The sequence below is a fragment of the Ooceraea biroi genome, chromosome 13, assembly GCF_003672135.1.
Source record: "Ooceraea biroi isolate clonal line C1 chromosome 13, Obir_v5.4, whole genome shotgun sequence".
Classification (NCBI taxonomy): Eukaryota; Metazoa; Arthropoda; class Insecta; order Hymenoptera; family Formicidae; genus Ooceraea; species Ooceraea biroi.
In genome coordinates this window covers 2,377,757-2,397,947 of record NC_039518.1, presented here as the reverse complement: position 1 = coordinate 2,397,947, position 20,191 = coordinate 2,377,757, and the positions used below count along the sequence as shown (strand labels likewise).

At 38.4% G+C, this 20,191-nt stretch overlaps 3 protein-coding genes across 4 annotated transcripts; 2 read left to right on the top strand and 1 right to left on the bottom strand.

Annotated features, from left to right (window-relative positions):
- Positions 1–457: 457 nt before the first annotated feature.
- Positions 458–7,478, bottom strand: LOC105279591 (telomerase Cajal body protein 1). Its single transcript, XM_011339460.3, has 5 exons — positions 7,072–7,478; positions 6,378–6,892; positions 6,034–6,266; positions 5,663–5,896; positions 458–896 (listed from the first exon to the last, which is right to left on the bottom strand). The coding sequence occupies exons 1-5, from the start codon at positions 7,309–7,311 to the stop codon at positions 682–684; spliced, it is 1,437 nt and encodes a 478-aa protein (XP_011337762.2). The 5' UTR covers positions 7,312–7,478; the 3' UTR covers positions 458–681.
- A 2,053-nt stretch (positions 7,479–9,531) lies between these two features.
- On the top strand, positions 9,532–12,784 carry LOC105279589. Of its 2 annotated transcripts, XM_011339458.2 has the most exons (8): positions 9,534–10,120; positions 10,298–10,595; positions 10,751–10,901; positions 10,983–11,125; positions 11,207–11,406; positions 11,483–11,873; positions 11,965–12,195; positions 12,311–12,784. In XM_011339458.2, exons 1-8 carry the CDS (start codon positions 10,031–10,033, stop codon positions 12,727–12,729), a joined length of 1,923 nt encoding a protein of 640 aa, XP_011337760.1. In that variant the 5' UTR covers positions 9,534–10,030; the 3' UTR covers positions 12,730–12,784. The 2 variants fall into 2 exon arrangements, with proteins under 2 accessions (XP_011337759.1, XP_011337760.1); XM_011339457.3 differs by having other exon boundaries at positions 9,532–10,120; positions 10,983–11,406.
- Positions 12,785–16,888: 4,104 nt separating this feature from the next.
- LOC105279587 (protein MEMO1) lies at positions 16,889–19,861 on the top strand. The gene is made up of 8 exons (XM_026974537.1): positions 16,889–17,145; positions 17,339–17,420; positions 17,512–17,580; positions 17,998–18,110; positions 18,270–18,381; positions 18,540–18,759; positions 18,843–18,947; positions 19,017–19,861. Exons 1-8 carry the CDS (start codon positions 17,094–17,096, stop codon positions 19,152–19,154), a joined length of 891 nt encoding a protein of 296 aa, XP_026830338.1. The 5' UTR covers positions 16,889–17,093; the 3' UTR covers positions 19,155–19,861.
- The last annotated feature ends 330 nt before the right edge of the window (positions 19,862–20,191 follow it).

Here is a 20,191-nt window from a genome sequence, read left to right as displayed (position 1 = left end):
CGAACGGATCACACTGAGGGCAGTCGTGAGGACCGACGTCTTGAGCCTGGCGATCGTAGGTGGGCGGCGGGATTCCGCCGTTATGACGGGGCGGATCGATTTTCGTCTTACGAGGAGGCGTTGTGAACGAATCGGCCTTCGCCGCGACGATATCTGATCGACGAATTTATGCAGGAATTTACCGGGTGGGGCGGTGCGTCCTTCGAGGGAAAAGGGAACCGTTTTCCTGCCGGGGGGGGAAAAAAAAAAAGGGGGGGGGGGGCCCGGGGAACAAGTTTTAACCCAAGGGGGGCATATTGCCGGGTTTTCTATCCAGTTCAAAATTAAAGGGCCACCTTGAGATCTTCTCTTCTTTTTTACTATTCAGCATTTTAGCAATTGAGCGATTTAGAAATAATAATTGTAACATTTCTCCGTTGTAAAAAAAGAAACAAAACTATGGAATACAAAAATATAAATTACTAATATCCTAATATATATATATTTACAGACGTATGAATACTAACGACATAACTCTATAAATACATATGATACATACAGACTGTTCTGTCGCTTATCGTCAGTGTTGGCAAAATTGTCCTGTCCTTTTTATCCACAAATTCTTGGATAAAGTCAGCGCGAGTACTGTCTCAGTAATAACTGAGCGACAAAATCAAGTATTTACAGTCGCGTGATGTCTTGTCAAAGGACCCCCCATAGTTTTACGCTGTTTTCTTTGTGCTCGGTCTCGATACCACGTTGTCCGGAACTGGTTGCTAGTATCGGTAAAGTTTTGTGCAAGCTCGTTCCATTTATACAATCCTCAGATAATTTTATCTTGTACTTTGGGTTCAAATTTTCACCGTGTTCCGTGACGTCTGGCAGTTCCCATACAGTAATATTTCCATCAGTACCACCTATGGAACATACAACGTCGATAGATTAATGAAGCATCGTAGAATGAGCTTGTTCGGTTATTAGGAGTGTGATTTAGTTTTGAGGGTTTTGCAACAGATGGCTGTAGTGTCAGTTTGTTCCAATAGCTGTTTCCGATAACTGTTCTTTCTTACGGTGTTGACATTATCCATGATATTTAGTAGCATTATAGCAATAGATGCAATAACAGTCGCGTTTATATCATCGTAAAAATGCAACTTCCGAAAGAGCATTTTCGACATGCGTTGCTTGTTTTTTCATCAAAAGAAAACTGCGGCTGACGGTTATAGAATTCTTGTGGAAACTTATGGTGATTCTGCCCCATCAATTAAGACGTGTGAATACTGATTTAGACGCTTTAAAAGTGGTGATACTAATGTGAAGGACAAAGAACGCTCGGGACAACCAAGAAAGCTTGAAAATGCAGATTTGCAAGCATTATTGGACGAAAATCCAACAGAATCCACTTCAGAACTTGCCAGAGCATTAAATGTTGATCGTACAACAGTTGCCAAACATTTACATGAAATGGGAAAAATTCAGAAGGAAGGGAAATGGGTTCGACATCAATTATCGGAAAGTGCCATTTGAACATTTGCATTTCGTTGATCGGCAGGCAAAAAAAGAAGAGTCTTTTGTCTCGGATTGTTACTGGGGATGAAAAGTGGATCTATTTTGATAATCCGAAACGCGGAAAATCATGGGTGGATCCAGGCGAACCATCAACATCCACTCCGAGACGCAATATTCACGGTTCAAAAGTAATTCTCTGTATTTGGTAGGATAGTGTACTATGAGCTGTTAAATCCGCACGAGACTGTCACGGCTGATCGTTACCGACACCAATTGTACAAGTTGAAGCAAGCATTGGACCAAAAACGACCACCAATTGCGAGCAAACGACGGAAAGTGATTCTTCTTCGTGACAACGCTCGACCTCACGTTGCGTTATCAGTGAACAAACACTATTAGAGCTTGAATGGCAAGTCTTCTCCGGACATTGCTCCATGCGATTATTATTTGTTCCGGTCGATGCAACACGCTTTAGAGGATACACACTTTGATAATTTCGAAGAAGTGCGAAAATTCGTCGACGAATGGATCAACTGAAAAGAAGAGTCATTTTATCGTGGTGGAATCCATCTCTTGCCAGAGCATTAAATGTTGATCGTACAACAGTTACCAAACATTTACATGAAATGGAAAAACTTCAGAAAGAAGGGAAATGGGTTCGACATCAATTATCGGAAAGTGCCATTTGAACATTTGCATTTCGTTGATCGCCAGGCAAAAAAAGAAGAGTCTTTTGTCTCGGATTGTTACTGGGGATGAAAAGTGGATCTATTTTGATAATCCGAAACGCGGAAAATCATGGGTGGATCCAGGCGAACCATCAACATCCACTCCGAGACGCAATATTCACGGTTCAAAAGTAATTCTCTGTATTTGGTAAGATAGTGTACTATGAGCTGTTAAATCCGCACGAGACTGTCACGGCTGATCGTTACCGACACCAATTGTACAAGTTGAAGCAAGCATTGGACCAAAAAAGACCACCAATTGCGAGTAAACGACGGAAAGTGATTCTTCTTCGTGACAACGCTCGACCTCACGTGGCGTTATCAGTGAACAAACACTATTAGAGCTTGAATGGCAAGTCTTACCGCACCCCGCGTATTCTCCGGACATTGCTCCATGCGATTATTATTTGTTCCGGTCGATGCAACACGCTTTAGAGGATACACACTTTGATAAGTTGGAAGAAGTGCGAAAATTCGTCGACGAATGGATCAACTGAAAAGAAGAGTCATTTTATCGTGGTGGAATCCATCTCTTGCCAGAGCATTAAATGTTGATCGTACAACAGTTGCCAAACATTTACATGAAATGGAAAAACTTCAGAAAGAAGGGAAATGGGTTCGACATCAATTATCGGAAAGTGCCATTTGAACATTTGCATTTCGTTGATCGCCAGGCACAAAAAGAAGAGTCTTTTGTCTCGGATTGTTACTGGGGATGAAAAGTGGATCTATTTTGATAATCCGAAACGCGGAAAATCATGGGTGGATCAGGCGAACCATCAACATCCACTCCGAGACGCAATATTCACGGTTCAAAAGTAATGCTCTGTATTGGTGGATAGTGTACTATGAGCTGTTAAATCCGCACGAGACTGTCACGGCTGATCGTTACCGACACCAATTGTACAAGTTGAAGCAAGCATTGGACCAAAAAAGACCACCAATTGCGAGTAAACGACGGAAAGTGATTCTTCTTCGTGACAACGCTCGACCTCACGTGGCGTTATCAGTGAACAAACACTATTAGAGCTTGAATGGCAAGTCTTACCGCACCCCGCGTATTCTCCGGACATTGCTCCATGCGATTATTATTTGTTCCGGTCGATGCAACACGCTTTAGAGGATACACACTTTGATAAGTTGGAAGAAGTGCGAAAATTCGTCGACGAATGGATCAACTGAAAAGAAGAGTCATTTTATCGTGGTGGAATCCATCTCTTGCCAGAGCATTAAATGTTGATCGTACAACAGTTGCCAAACATTTACATGAAATGGAAAAACTTCAGAAAGAAGGGAAATGGGTTCGACATCAATTATCGGAAAGTGCCATTTGAACATTTGCATTTCGTTGATCGCCAGGCAAAAAAAGAAGAGTCTTTTGTCTCGGATTGTTACTGGGGATGAAACGTGGATCTATTTTGATAATCCGAAACGCGGAAAATCATGGGTGGATTCAGGCGAACCATCAACATCCACTCCGAGACGCAATATTCACGGTTCAAAAGTAATGCTCTGTATTCGGTGGGATAGTGTACTATGAGCTGTTAAATCCGCACGAGACTGTCACGGCTGATCGTTACCGACACCAATTGTACAAGTTGAAGCAAGCATTGGACCAAAAAAGACCACCAATTGCGAGCAAACGACGGAAAGTGATTCTTCTTCGTGACAACGCTCGACCTCACGTGGCGTTATCAGTGAACAAACACTATTAGAGCTTGAATGGCAAGTCTTACCTCACCCCGCGTATTCTCCGGACATTGCTCCATGCGATTATTATTTGTTCCGGTCGATGCAACACGCTTTAGAGGATACACACTTTGATAAGTTGGAAGAAGTGCGAAAATTCGTCGACGAATGGATCAACTGAAAAGAAGAGTCATTTTATCGTGGTGGAATCCATCTCTTGCCAGAGCATTAAATGTTGATCGTACAACAGTTGCCAAACATTTACATGAAATGGAAAAACTTCAGAAAGAAGGGAAATGGGTTCGACATCAATTATCGGAAAGTGCCATTTGAACATTTGCATTTCGTTGATCGCCAGGCAAAAAAAGAAGAGTCTTTTGTCTCGGATTGTTACTGGGGATGAAACGTGGATCTATTTTGATAATCCGAAACGCGGAAAATCATGGGTGGATTCAGGCGAACCATCAACATCCACTCCGAGACGCAATATTCACGGTTCAAAAGTAATGCTCTGTATTCGGTGGGATAGTGTACTATGAGCTGTTAAATCCGCACGAGACTGCCACGGCTGATCGTTATCGACACCAATTGTACAAGTTGAAGCAAGCATTGGACCAAAAAAGACCACCAATTGCGAGTAAACGACGGAAAGTGATTCTTCTTCGTGACAACGCTCGACCTCACGTGGCGTTATCAGTGAACAAACACTATTAGAGCTTGAATGGCAAGTCTTACCGCACCCCGCGTATTCTCCGGACATTGCTCCATGCGATTATTATTTGTTCCGGTCGATGCAACACGCTTTAGAGGATACACACTTTGATAAGTTGGAAGAAGTGCGAAAATTCGTCGACGAATGGATCAACTGAAAAGAAGAGTCATTTTATCGTGGTGGAATCCATCTCTTGCCAGAGCATTAAATGTTGATCGTACAACAGTTGCCAAACATTTACATGAAATGGAAAAACTTCAGAAAGAAGGGAAATGGGTTCGACATTAATTATCGGAAAGTGCCATTGCGAACCGGTTGAACATTTGCATTTCGTTGATCGCCAGGCAAAAAAAGAAGAGTCTTTTGTCTCGGATTGTTACTGGGGATGAAAAGTGGATCTATTTTGATAATCCGAAACGCAGAAAATCATGGGTGGATCCAGGCGAACCATCAACATCCACTCCGAGACGCAATATTCACGGTTCAAAAGTAATGCTCTGTATTCGGTGGGATAGTGTACTATGAGCTGTTAAATCCGCACGAGACTGTCACGGCTGATCGTTATCGACACCAATTGTACAAGTTGAAGCAAGCATTGGACCAAAAAAGACCACCAATTGCGAGTAAACGACGGAAAGTGATTCTTCTTCGTGACAACGCTCGACCTCATGCGGCGTTATCAGTGAACAAACACTATTAGAGCTTGAATGGCAAGTCTTACCGCACCCCGCGTATTCTCCGGACATTGCTCCATGCGATTATTATTTGTTCCGGTCGATGCAACACGCTTTAGAGGATACACACTTTGATAATTTCGAAGAAGTGCGAAAATTCGTCGACGAATGGATCAACTGAAAAGAAGAGTCATTTTATCGTGGTGGAATCCATCTCTTGCCAGAAAGATGGGAAAAAGTTATAGAAAACGAAGGAAAATATTTTGATTAAGGTATTCATTCATTATCATATTTAAATACATGCGGTTTTGAGCAAACAAAACCCTCAAAACTAAATCACACCCCTAATACATAGTTACCAATTAACTAACCAGAGATCATCCGTTTGCCGTTGCACGTAACGTCAAACTGTATCCTTTGATTGGTGTCCGATTGTCTGCCCTCGAACGAATGAAGAACGTCGCCAGGATTACGGAGGTCCCAGCACAGGAATTCGCCGCTCTTTCGACACGCGGAAAACAGTTTGGTCCCGCAGGAGCTAAATTCGACTTGCGTGACGCCGCTCGCGGTCTTGAAAGTGCACAATGGTGCGTCCTTGTACAAACCTACGGACAAACGAGGAAACGTTGTTTCACTTGCAGTTTTAATCAAAATACACCTATTATTGTTTTATAATTAACAGTGATGTCCGTGGACCGTCAAATTTTGACGGACAATGAATATAATGAACGGAGACGCGTACCGATACACTTGGAATACGTGCCCACGGCAACCAGGCCTGGCATGATTGGATTTTCACGAATACACGAGACCAAGCCGATCATACTTGGAAAATCGTGTTTAAATTCAACGGTGCTCGTCTGACGTCCGGGATAGCTCGTGTCGAAGATTCTCACAGCATTTTTGAAGCCGCACCATATCTCTCTTCCCGAATCTACGAATTGAACGCTAATAGCTGCCTCTATTTCATCCATTCTGAAGAAAATGCAGGATTAGAAAAAAAAACACATGAATTCAAGTGAATAAAAGTAAAAAATAAATAAGAAGCAACTTTATCGCTTTATTATACGATTACTGGTCACTCACTGATTGTAAGGTCGATAAGTCGCCCGTAGCTCTCCCGTAAATGCATCCCACAAGTGAGCAGGGCTCTCTTTACTGGTGCTGAGGAAGCAACACGATGCAGGCTGCCACGAATTCATGAACGGATACCAGCAAGTGTCGTATACGAGGCCACCCTCCTTGACAGTTATAGCAGGCGTAAAATTTGTCTCCATAAAGTCGGGTGGAACCTTACCGGAATACAACTCTCTGGGAAGCTCGTAAATACGTATTCTGAAATCTTCCGATGGCACAAGCAAGCACGTTCCGTCTGGGGACCATTGGCAGCCTTTCGTGAAATTCTCGAACATGCTTGTAGATTCGTACTCCTTAGTAGCCGTGCACAGTAGTCTTGGTGACGCAGACCAATCGTAATCGATACAGGGAGGACTCATGGGTTCGATATCTTCTGAATTAGATGGTTCTGTGTTCTTTACTTCTTTCTCACTTTGCGCTTCCTCTGACGTTTCCGGAACTTCTTTTGTGGCATCACCTATCATCTGTAATTCAAGGGAACGTCAATATTGAATTAAATATTGCAACATTTTGCAATTTGCTGAAATAATGGCTAGCATAACAGATGATTTACCACACATCTACTCGAATAAAGAAGCCTTTTAAATTTATTAATCTGTCATGATCCGTCGATTCTTATTAATGACTATGTTAAATAACTTACATGTGATTGTGAAGGAATAGGAGAGTCAGCCTTATTTGTGATTGGAGCTACATCAGATTCCGAGAGTGTTTCAATATTTGCTACGTTGCAGGAATCTTCTGCCTGCATAAATGCATCTTCCGGCTGCACGTGATTATCATCTTCCAACCTGCTTTCGTCTTTCAGTGTACTCTCATTTAACATTTTTTGTTCTATTGTTATCGATAAATTTTGTACTTCTGTGGATTTCTCGCAATCCATATTTATCTTTTACACGGATATCTTCTTTCAGAATTGTTTCACTTCGCTTACATATCGCATGCTTGGTGCGAGTACCGCGTTAAAAAAAACATGTACGTACTGTTTTGTTTGTGATTTTTGTATGCATCGCTGCTAGAACTCGTCTCGCGTTGCAAAACTCACCGAAACAGTTGTAACCTTTGACTATATACCTATGGACCGCTAACGTTGCCACTTAGGTAATGTAAAAGACGCGATCCTAAAGTCACTAGATAGATAAAGTACCGCGATCGTCCGCCATTTTAATTCCAACTGCACGGTGTTTTCATCACAATTATGTTCTCTTCACATCTATCACAATACGTAACCTTTCTCAATGGAGATACAACGCAACGCTGCTTCGTAGAATTGCACTTAGTGTGTTGATAAGTTGCATGTTTGCACTAAATACACTTCCAACGCCATTTTTATTCCACGTATTTTACCACGGATTGCGGTACTTTATCAATCTAGTGACTTTACGCGATCCAAGATCTCAGCGCACCCACGTCCCAACGGCCAAGCCAAGAACTAATAGTCGTACATATACCTTTGACTGAAGCATTTGTTCTGTGGTTTCATGACGCATGTGAGGCGTTATAAGTGACAAATTCTAAGTGAAAACAAAATGGTTCGTTATTGTTGTATCAAATCATGTACAATCACACGATACAAAGCCAAAACAGGAATACAAAAATCGTCTCGAAATAAAGAATTCACACTTGGTTCCTTAAATTCTCTGCGATTATCGGTCCGCAATTCCGGTGGTTGAAGATGCACAGATCCTTGAATCTGAAAGGTTTCTCCTTACTTACTTACGAACGGACGTCGATTAATCATTGAGGTCATACCTCATACAATAACGAGCATTACAGAAAAAATATTTAATATTTATAGAATAGAAATTAAAACACACATTTCAAAGAATGACTTTGCACGTAATAAGAAATATAAATGTCCAAAATCTTTTTACCAATTTTGACGCGCACGTATTAGATAATGATTTATTAGAAAATCACAAACATAAAATGATAAAAACAATAATAGAGTTTTATTTAGAAATAAAGTTATATTGGTTTGGCAAAGAATTGACACGTAACTTACATGTAAAATATGTCCGTAAAGATTTTACAAAACTACTTTTGTTCAAAGGGCAGTAAGTGTAATCTATATACAGGGTGGCCCATTTTAATTTATACAGTCGATTTTTTAAAAAACTAAAAGAGATACGAAAAAATGTTTCAGACAGACATGTCACGATTTCGAGGGGGACATAAGATGATACCATTGGTTTGATCTTGAATAGTCGTTTGAAGGTCACGCGAAGATCACCTTCAATTTCTTAAATTGAAACCCCAACTTTTTATTGCAGATTCTTATTCTCCATTGAAAAGTAAGTAACTTTTGTCTGAAACATTTTTCCGAAAAATGTCATCTTATGTCCTTAAAATGTCCTCAAAACTCATCTTGAAGATCATTTTAAGGACATAAGATGACATTTTTCGGAAAAATGTTTCAGACAAAAGTTACTTATTTTTCGATGGAGAATAAGAATCTGCAATAAAAAGTTGGGGTTTCAATTTAAGAAATTGAAGGTGATCTTCGCGTGACCTTCAAACGACTATTCAAGGTCAAACCAATGGTATCATCTTATGTCCCCCTCGAAATCGTGACATGTCTGTCTGAAACATTTTTTCGTATCTCTTTTAGTTTTTTAAAAAATCGACTGTATAAATTAAAATGGGCCACCCTGTATATATAAGCCAACTACCACTTACTGACTCATCAACGTGCAGCCCGAACCACTGCATCTATCGACTTGAAATTTTAAGGGTATATTCCTACTAGTACGTAGGTGCTCACTAAGAGTGGCTTTTCCGAAATTCCACCCCTAACGGGTGAGAAGGGGTAAAATGTGTTTTTATTTAATTCTACACGTAATATCGCGGGCGAAGCCCGCGTGACGGGGGATGCTAGTGTATAATAAAACTGATTTCTAGTCTCTTAAGATTACGTTTTTATTTTCTTAATTTTTTCCTTTCAAGTATACTTTATTGTACTACATTCTCATGTACCTAATGCTTTATTGTAAGTAAGAAAAGAATTTGAAGTTATTTTGCAATTTAACATGAAAAGTGCAACAATTTTACTGTTCAAAAAGCATTTAAAAAATCATATTAATACAATGACCATGAATATTTTGTTTTATATGTAGTATAAGAGAATGTGAATATTATATTCTTAAAACAATGTTCACGAAATATATGATTATTAGTTCTTAGTTTGGCCGTTGGTACCTGGTGGCGCTGAGATCTTGGATCGCACAATGGCTGCCCATTAGCAGTCCATAGGTATATAGTCAAAGGTTGTAACCGGCTTACTTCCGCCATTTTCCCCAGATCATTCCCTAGAGTGGCAAGCGTTCGTTTACGAGATTTCTTATCTCGAGAAAGAAATGACCATGGTCTCTCGGAAATTTGAATGTGGAATGTGTTTACCAGTTTCTAACAACTGTCAACGTCTCATGATGATAGTTTTTATTTTGTAGTATCTTAATAGCTATGTCCTTCAGATACTTGGCATTGTTATTAGGATTGGAGGAGAGCATCAGAGAGCATCACGTTAGATATTTAGGGTATATTGTATGATTGATATTAATTAAAGCAATTTTATCGCACGTAGTGAATGCGTGAATCACAGAATGGCTGTCAGTGCGTCCCTTCATCGTAATATTCTTTTATTAAATCAATTGGTACCTCCAAGTGATGAATTCAAGAAAGTTTTTCGCGAGGTAATCTTTTCATCTTTTCTTTCTTGGTTTATGTAAATTTTATTTATATATTACTTTTTTATTACTTTTATCAACTACAGATTATTAAATAATTTTTATCGCAATTACCAGAACAGTTTTTTACTATTTTAAGAAGTTATAATAAGTTTGTAATTAAAATAATCATTAATGTTACAGGGAATGTTTGATAAACCGAATATTGCCGGATTTATTCACGTTTCGCAGTATCTCCTAACAATATATGACGCCGAGCGTTTTAAAAAGTTAATTGAGTGGCCAATTATTTGCAAGAAGTCCGAAGCTAAATATCGTAATGACGTCAAAGATTATTTGAATGTTATTGCATCAGAGAATCCTGATATAGGATTCCCAAACATACTTATCACGTATCTGCATCATGCTAGTGGCACTAAGTTTACAATTATAATGTGGAAATTGTCCCAGCTTGCGGTAAAGAAATATCTTATACGTCAAGGTAGATAATTCTTTATCAGAAACTTATTATTTTTAAAACACTGATTGTTTATACTTTAATGATATTAAAATAACGGTTTTTAAATCAATCTTGACATTTAATTCTATCTTATTTTATTATTTATTTTATTGTTATTTTATTTCGTCTCATTTTAGGTGAACAAGTTACAGATGCACCAAAAGTAGGTCCTGCCAATGACTTAACTAAGACGTACTTACAACAGTCCAAGATAGACATCGCTCGAGATGTATCAAGTCGTCACAGAAGTTGCGCACAGATGGAAAGTGCCGTGAATATTGCATTGACGTAACGTTTTCTTATTCCCCATAAACATATCTTGCTAAATCTATTTATTCTATAATTTTATTATTCTTATTTATATTTTAGAGAGGAGAAGGAACAATTGGCTAAAGTTAAGGCAGAGTTATTTGACAGGAAACAATCCCTGGTGAAACATGCGGCTGCGGCTCCCGTCGCTGCTTCGATAAAGGAACGTTTAGTGAACGTAGAAGACACGGAGGTTATAAAAAGTCAGAATTATTTCCTTCTTTACAAAATCGATTTGTCATGTGCGTACAAGGCCGCTAATCATCAACGTGCGTGGGTTTCAGTGTGGAAAAAGAGCATCGACGATAACATCTGTTACATACAAAAGCGGTATGCAATCTTGAAGGATTTCGAGAAAACGTGCGAGAATATAAGCAGTATAATGTCGAATTTATCGAGCGACGCGGAGGTACTGGATGGCAGGCAATTGGAAAAGGTCGATTGCTCGCGGCTATTGGAATTGCCATTTCCTCCCGAGATTCAGGTAAATTGCTCGATAAATTTTTAAATAAATAATTTCAAATAATTTATTATATTAAGTATTATTTTAATTTTGCTAGCACTGCCTTTATCACCTGTACGACGGCAACAAATTGAGATATCGCAATTTCATTCACCTGTTCACCTTAATGCTGCGCCAAGTGTATCAGTGCCTGAGGAAAAGGAACTTGGTGGACCTGTCGCAGTGCCAGTTGCAAGTGGAAGCGAGCGTAGAGGACTTGAGGTCCGTGTACAATGTGTTCAACACCTTCCTCACGAGCATCGTGAGCTCGACGGAGGAGGCGCAAAGCGTCTTGTGCGAGAGAAACGTCGGACGCACGTCCGAGGAAGACGTGCTGCCGCTTGTAAAGAACGTGCTGCTCATGCCGTCGCCTCTCATCAAGATCAACACTCATTACGTGGACGAGAAGGACGATTTACATAAATTACTGCAATTCACGCCCGCGGAAGGTAAGATTACTTTTTTTTTAAAGAGATTTAACAAGCGTAAACTGAACATTTTTTTCCTGGCCAAATGATCGTCATTCTTCCCCGTTCACAGTCGCGCACAAATCGTTGTTCTCGAGGTACATGCGACACGATCAGAATCAGGCGCCGGACCTTAGGATGAATTTATTCGTGTCGCGCATCAACGTCGACGATGCAGTATCGTCAAGCTACAGCGAGAAGCCGAGCACGCGTTTCATGACGCCCAGGGTGAATCGCTTGTGCAAAAAGACGACGGGGAAGTACTCCCGCTTATTTTCCACGTGCGTGAACAAAACTGCGAAAGGTTCGTTAACGATCTCGATCGCTTGAATTATCGCGGATATTTTTGCAAGTTTTTTGAGATTTTGCAATATTTTTTATTTACGAGGAAACCAAGTAAAATAAAATTTCCCTCGCAGCCAATTACAGTCTGATGTCTCTGCCGTCTACCACGAAGGCTAATTCCTCCGCTATCACAAGCGCAACGGGAGAGATGCCCAATCTGTCGGATCTTAACTTGGACATCACACCGAGAGGTTTCTTCAGTTCGACCGAAGACCCTGCTACGCCGTTAAAACGAAACATCTTGAAAGAGATGCCCGAGGAGAAACTAAAAGACGAACGCGATCGTGAAGTCAAAGTAAATAAGCCAGATCTGGATGAATTTACGGAGATACAGTTCGCAACTGAGAAGAACGTAATTGTAAAACATGAGAACGCGCACAAGAGAAGGCGGTCCATTAGTGATTTGGTAGAGCGTTATAAGAAACTACTGGAGGCCAGTAATACCGTTGCAACGAACTTTCAAAGTGAATGCACGGAGTATGAAGTTGAATGATGAAAGCGTGAGAGAAGTGAGAAAAAAATTAAAATAAAAATCATGATTTACAGTTCTAGGTTATTTAATTATTATTTAAAATTAAAATTCCCATAAATAGAAACTGGTATCAAATTTGCCAATAGGTAGCAACAAGTGTATACACTTATTGCCACCTATTCGGTAAAAATTTATGTAATCAATTTATCGAGCAATTTACCTGAATCTCGGGAGGAAATGGCAATTCCAATAACCGCGAGCAATCGACCTTTTCCAATTGCCTGCCATCCAGTACCTCCGCGTCGCTCGATAAATTTAATTATTATTTAAAATTAAAATTTCCATAAATAAAAACGGGTATCAAATTTGCCAATAGGTAACAACAAGTGTATACACTTATTGTCACCTATTGGCAAATTTGATACCCGTTTTTATTTATAGAAATTTTAATTTTAAATAATTAAATAATGTAAATCTATAAATCATGATTTTTATTTTTATTTTTACTTATAACTACGAAGTTCCAACTCCAAAATGGATGTAGATATAAAATAGATATATTTATAATACTATTTTATGCCGCGTACACATTATTATTAATAAATATAGCGATATGTAACAAATATAATATTTTACAAATGCAATCATATTTATTTTGATAATGAATGTTTGTCCTATATACACTTGAATATATAATTATTTACACCCTATATATAGGATAAAGTGAAAAAGTTCTAGGGACAATTAAGGGGATGCTGGAGTTGCTAGTGAACTATTTTTTCACTATAGCGATGGTAATTGCGGTTTCGAAAATTCTCTTTATTGCTTGTGCAGAATAAAAAATCCTTTCCACAAATGAAGTATAGATAGAAAGAAAGTCCGCTCTACAGGACTTTATACTCAAAATGGAAAAAAGTTAAAAACTTGCATTTGTCTTTTCTAACTTTTTTCTATTTTGAATATAAAGTCCTGGTAGAGCGGGCTTTCTTTCTATCTATACTTCATTTGTGGAAAAGGATTTTTTATTCTGCACAAGCAATAATGAGAATTTTCGAAACTGCATTACCATCGCTATAGTGAAAAAATTAGTTCACTAGCAACTCCAGGATCACCTTAAGGGGAAGCTGAAGTTGCGAGTGAACTATTTTTTCACTATAGCGATGGTAATTGCAGTTTCGAAAATTCTCTTTATTGCTTGTGCAGAATAAAAAATCCTTTTCCACAAATGAAGTATAGACAGAAAGAAAGTCCGCTCTACAGGACTTTATACTCAAAATGGAAAAAAGTTAGAAAAGACAAATGCAAGTTTTTAACTTTTTTCCATTTTGAGTATAAAGTCCTGTAGAGCGGACTTTCTTTCTATCTGTACTTCATTTGTGGAAAAGGATTTTTTATTCTGCACAAGCAATAAAGAGAATTTTCGAAACTGCAATTACCATCGCTATAGTGAAAAAATAGTTCACTCGCAACTTCAGCTTCCCCTTAAGGTGATCCTGGAGTTGCTAGTGAACTAATTTTTTCACTATAGCGATGGTAATGCAGTTTCGAAAATTCTCATTATTGCTTGTGCAGAATAAAAAATCCTTTTCCACAAATGAAGTATAGATAGAAAGAAAGCCCGCTCTACCAGGACTTTATATTCAAAATAGAAAAAAGTTAGAAAAGACAAATGCAAGTTTTTAACTTTTTTCCATTTTGAGTATAAAGTCCTGTAGAGCGGACTTTCTTTCTATCTATACTTCATTTGTGGAAAGGATTTTTTATTCTGCACAAGCAATAAAGAGAATTTTCGAAACTGCAATTACCATCGCTATAGTGAAAAAATAGTTCACTCGCAACTTTAGCTTCCCCTTAAGGTGATCCTGGAGTTGCTAGTGAACTATTTTTTCACTATAGCGATGGTAATTGCAGTTTCGAAAATTCTCTTTATTGCTTGTGCAGAATAAAAAATCCTTTCCACAAATGAAGTATAGATAGAAAGAAAGTCCGCTCTACAGGACTTTATACTCAAAATGGAAAAAAGTTAAAAACTTGCATTTGTCTTTTCTAACTTTTTTCTATTTTGAATATAAAGTCCTGGTAGAGCGGGCTTTCTTTCTATCTATACTTCATTTGTGGAAAGGATTTTTTATTCTGCACAAGCAATAAAGAGAATTTTCGAAACTGCAATTACCATCGCTATAGTGAAAAAATAGTTCACTCGCAACTTTAGCTTCCCCTTAAGGTGATCCTGGAGTTGCTAGTGAACTATTTTTTCACTATAGCGATGGTAATTGCAGTTTCGAAAATTCTCTTTATTGCTTGTGCAGAATAAAAAATCCTTTCCACAAATGAAGTATAGATAGAAAGAAAGCCCGCTCTACCAGGACTTTATATTCAAAATAGAAAAAAGTTAGAAAAGACAAATGCAAGTTTTTAACTTTTTTCCATTTTGAGTATAAAGTCCTGTAGAGCGGACTTTCTTTCTATCTATACTTCATTTGTGGAAAGGATTTTTTATTCTGCACAAGCAATAAAGAGAATTTTCGAAACTGCAATTACCATCGCTATAGTGAAAAAATAGTTCACTAGCAACTCTAGGATCACCTTAAGGGGAAGCTGAAGTTGCTAGTGAACTATTTTTTCACTATAGCGATGGTAATTGCAGTTTCGAAAATTCTCTTTAATGCTTGTGCAGAATAAAAAATCCTTTTCCACAAATGAAGTATAGACAGAAAGAAAGTCCGCTCTACAGGACTTTATACTCAAAATGGAAAAAAGTTAGAAAAGACAAATGCAAGTTTTTAACTTTTTTCCATTTTGAGTATAAAGTCCTGTAGAGCGGACTTTCTTTCTGTCTATACTTCATTTGTGGAAAGGATTTTTTATTCTGCACAAGCAATAAAGAGAATTTTCGAAACTGCAATTACCATCGCTATAGTGAAAAAATAGTTCACTCGCAACTTCAGCTTCCCCTTAAGGTGATCCTGGAGTTGCTAGTGAACTAATTTTTTCACTATAGCGATGGTAATGCAGTTTCGAAAATTCTCATTATTGCTTGTGCAGAATAAAAAATCCTTTTCCACAAATGAAGTATAGATAGAAAGAAAGCCCGCTCTACCAGGACTTTATATTCAAAATAGAAAAAAGTTAGAAAAGACAAATGCAAGTTTTTAACTTTTTTCCATTTTGAGTATAAAGTCCTGTAGAGCGGACTTTCTTTCTATCTATACTTCATTTGTGGAAAGGATTTTTTATTCTGCACAAGCAATAAAGAGAATTTTCGAAACTGCAATTACCATCGCTATAGTGAAAAAATAGTTCACTCGCAACTTTAGCTTCCCCTTAAGGTGATCCTGGAGTTGCTAGTGAACTATTTTTTCACTATAGCGATGGTAATTGCAGTTTCGAAAATTCTCTTTATTGCTTGTGCAGAATAAAAAATCCTTTCCACAAATGAAGTATAGATAGAAAGAAAGTCCGCTCTACAGGACTTTATACTCAAAATGGAAAAAAGTTAAAAACTTGCATTTGTCTTTTCTAACTTTTTTCTATTTTGAATATAAAGTCCTGTAGAGCGGACTTTCTTTCTATCTATACTTCATTTGTGGAAAGGATTTTTTATTCTGCACAAGCAATAAAGAGAATTTTCGAAACTGCAATTACCATCGCTATAGTGAAAAAATAGTTCACTCGCAACTTTAGCTTCCCCTTAAGGTGATCCTGGAGTTGCTAGTGAACTATTTTTTCACTATAGCGATGGTAATTGCAGTTTCGAAAATTCTCTTTATTGCTTGTGCAGAATAAAAAATCCTTTCCACAAATGAAGTATAGATAGAAAGAAAGTCCGCTCTACAGGACTTTATATTCAAAATGGAAAAAAGTTAGAAAAGACAAATGCAAGTTTTTAACTTTTTCCATTTCGAATATAAAGTCCTGTAGAGCGGACTTTCTTACCATCGCTATAGTGAAAAAATAGTTCACTAGCAACTCCAGCTTCCCCTTAAAGCGCGTCCAACAAATACACCCAAAGAACCAGTGAAATAGTGTCATAGTGAAAAACTAAGGCAAGGGAAACGTATCGATTTGCGTGTCAGCCAATAGAATAGCTCCACCTCAATCCGCTCGGTGAAATTACGGGTCCGCCATGTTGCGCCTCTTTGTTTTCAAGTCGATGCGTGCCAGTAATTGTACTCACTGAATAATCTATGGAAGGACAATAGTCACTATTACAAAGGTCTTGTAATAGTGCTTTATAAACATTTTACATACCACTAAAATATAAATATAAATTACTCTCTTGTCTTGCCTGATCTCCTTAGGGTTTTGATCACGCTAGATGAAGTGTCGGTGAACGTTAAGCTAAACACGTCCGAAGGGCAAGAGCGAACGCGTTCACTCCAAAAATGGCATTAATAAGGAGAGCTTCTCACGCTGGTAGTTGGTACTCGGACAACGGTAAGAAAAGACAGGGGTCAAAGGGGAGCATTTCGCTTTCCGCCCATTTGTACACATTAATGTTATTCAGCAGTTAATGTTTCGAATTTTATTATCTGATGTGAGATATTGATAAATCTGGCGAAGAGTAATCTTAGTCGAAGTTGACTTGAGAATATGAAATGTAATGTGTTGATTATTCCGCTTACTACAGGTCCGGAATTGAGTAAACAATTGGAGGGTTGGCTGAGTGCAGCTGATTTATCCCATGGACCAGCGAGAGCAATCATTGCCCCGTCAGTAATCATCTAACGTGATATCACTGTCAAAACTATGTTATGTGCCATACATGTACGTGTATGAAAACATAATCGCATAATTTTGCAGGCATGCAGGATACAGCTACTGCGGGGCATGTGCCGGGTTTGCTTACCGACAAATTAGTCCTGTAGTTGTGTAAGTATAAATTGTTATTAATTAAGTTATTACAGTTTAAGAATATACCTAATTTGTTAATATGATTTAAGAGTGTATATAATTAGTTGTAATTTACAAATATAGTCTAAGGAAAGATAATTTATGCTTGCCTCCATATATGATGACTGTTATCTTTAGTAATCACTTAATGCTTTTATAGAGATGCTTTATCTTAGTATCGTAAAAGATATGAGAGACTTTTCTGAATTAAGTATAAAAAGATACAGTATCCCGAAAAGATTGCGCTGTTCTCCTCCAATTAATAAATTTAAATTTCCTAAATTTTTTAAACTGTACACAGTAGGTTAGTACAATGTAGGTTACGTAATATATAGTTTAGTTTGTAATTTTTCAAATTTCTCAGTCAAATGAAACGTGCAACGTGCTGTTATGCAGCCGTAGGATATTTATTCTAGGCCCTTCTCATCATGTGAGATTACCAGGTTGTGCTCTAACTTCGGCTTCCATTTACCTAACTCCATTATATGATCTACACATTGATCAACAAGGTATACAGATTTTCTCGTATTCACCTTGACACCACGTAACCTAGTGCGCAAAACCTATGACGGATGTAAAAATATTAAGCGCGTAGCGCATAAACGTTCCTCGTTGTACACGCAGTCCTTACACACAGCGTGCTCTAACTATGTGTACGTGTTTAACAGTGAGAAGAGACCTTGAAGAAACTGGTCACTTTGAGTGCATGGATCTGAATACAGACGAGGAGGAGCATAGTATCGAAATGCAGTTGCCGTTCATCGCCAAAGTCATGGAAGCGTACGTTCAGAAATCAATTGCATGATTATTCCCTAATTATAATCGGAGAAAATCATATTCGTGACTAGTAGAAGGCTTGCATCGCACTTCTTGTTCCACGTAACAAGAATGCGAAATTGATCCGCCTCACTCACGTGAGATTTCTCTTACCCACTCAGATTTAAGAACTCGTTTACCATAATCCCAATCTTGGTGGGATCGCTGAGCCCGGAAAGGGAGGCGCTTTACGGGAGACTGTTAGCACCGTACATGGCCGATCCGCAGACGTTATTCGTCATCTCCTCCGACTTCTGCCACTGGGGACAACGTTTTCGCTATACTTACTACGATAGATCGTGTGGGCCTATACACAGATCTATTCAGAACCTCGATAAGATGGTAAATGCGCTCTTGGGCGCTTCAAGCAGCGGTGTTGTTTAAAGTAAAAATTCTAATTCCATATTTATGCTCGCGTATCACAGGGTATGGACATTATAGAGACTCTGAATCCGGCGATGTTCACCGACTACCTTAAGAAATATAACAATACTATATGCGGCCGACATCCGATAGGTGTTTTACTGCAGGTACGTAGAGAATTGAATTAAATTCCCTTACTCTTTCGCGTGACGCCTCGATTTTGTTCCTTCTTACAGGCGATTCATAGTCTTAAAGGAAACACGAATGGCCAAAGAATGAACCTGAAGTTTTTGAAATATGCTCAAAGCAGTCAATGCAACAATGCAAACGATAGTTCTGTCAGTTATGCCAGTGCTTCCTTGGTCCTCGAGTGATAAAACACGATCCGTGTGTACATGATTATTGGTCGTCGACCAGTACAAACATTTCTTTCAAATGGAATGAACGTTCGACGGTTAAAAATAACAGACACCCTGTAAATTAAATTGAACAACACTGGGGAAGGAGGTCGAGAAGTTTTATAAGAATAACGCGAAGGGAAGGCGAATCTAAACTGCTACGTTTAATGTTACTCGCGTCGTATGGCTATCACGCAGCAGGTGGTGGGACAAGTGTTAATTCTTGTATCACGTCTAACAGATGGAACCGTTTATATAAACGCATTTCGGTTTATTACTTACAAAGATGTGCAGTACTTCCAGATTTCAATATGTACGTGGGAAGGAGCTTAAATATTTCTTTGCTTTGGTTACTGGTACAGTTAGAGTAGATGTTATAGCAAAGTGTGTTTCATGTGCCTCTTCCAAAAGAAACAAAAAACCAAGAACGAGAGAGAGTTGATTTTGAATCGTCGTCAAAAGAGTGAGTTTTGCTATTATTACCAGACGAGATTAGTTAAAAATAAATTTTCTTGTGTTAAGTTTGTAATTGTTTAAATAAGATTCTAGATAATTAGACTATACGTTATACAATTAAAGGTAATATAATTTGTGGTGCTTAAATTTTGTTACGTTAAGTTACGATAGGTACATTACTGTGTTCGAGATTGGCACAAGTCATTTAGATCGATTAGAAAAAAAAACATAATATTTGGTATTCTGGACCTGTACGTGTCTTAAAGAATATGTAAATAATATAGATCTTAAATTCGGATTACTTAAGACTCGAAAAATCAGCTTCGCTCTCGGTCGAATCGAGTTTCATTTACGACTTACCGCCTCTCGATCTTGAATGAGGCTCGTTTGCATTATTCCGTATTCGCTTCACGTTGCCTGATCTCCTGATGTCGCATTAAGTGCACCGATTATGGGCTCATGAACACCAAGAAGTCTGCTATGTAACCCTTAGTATCTAAACGAATCTGCATCGATATTAATTGATATATCAATATACGAGTTAGGATATTAAAAAA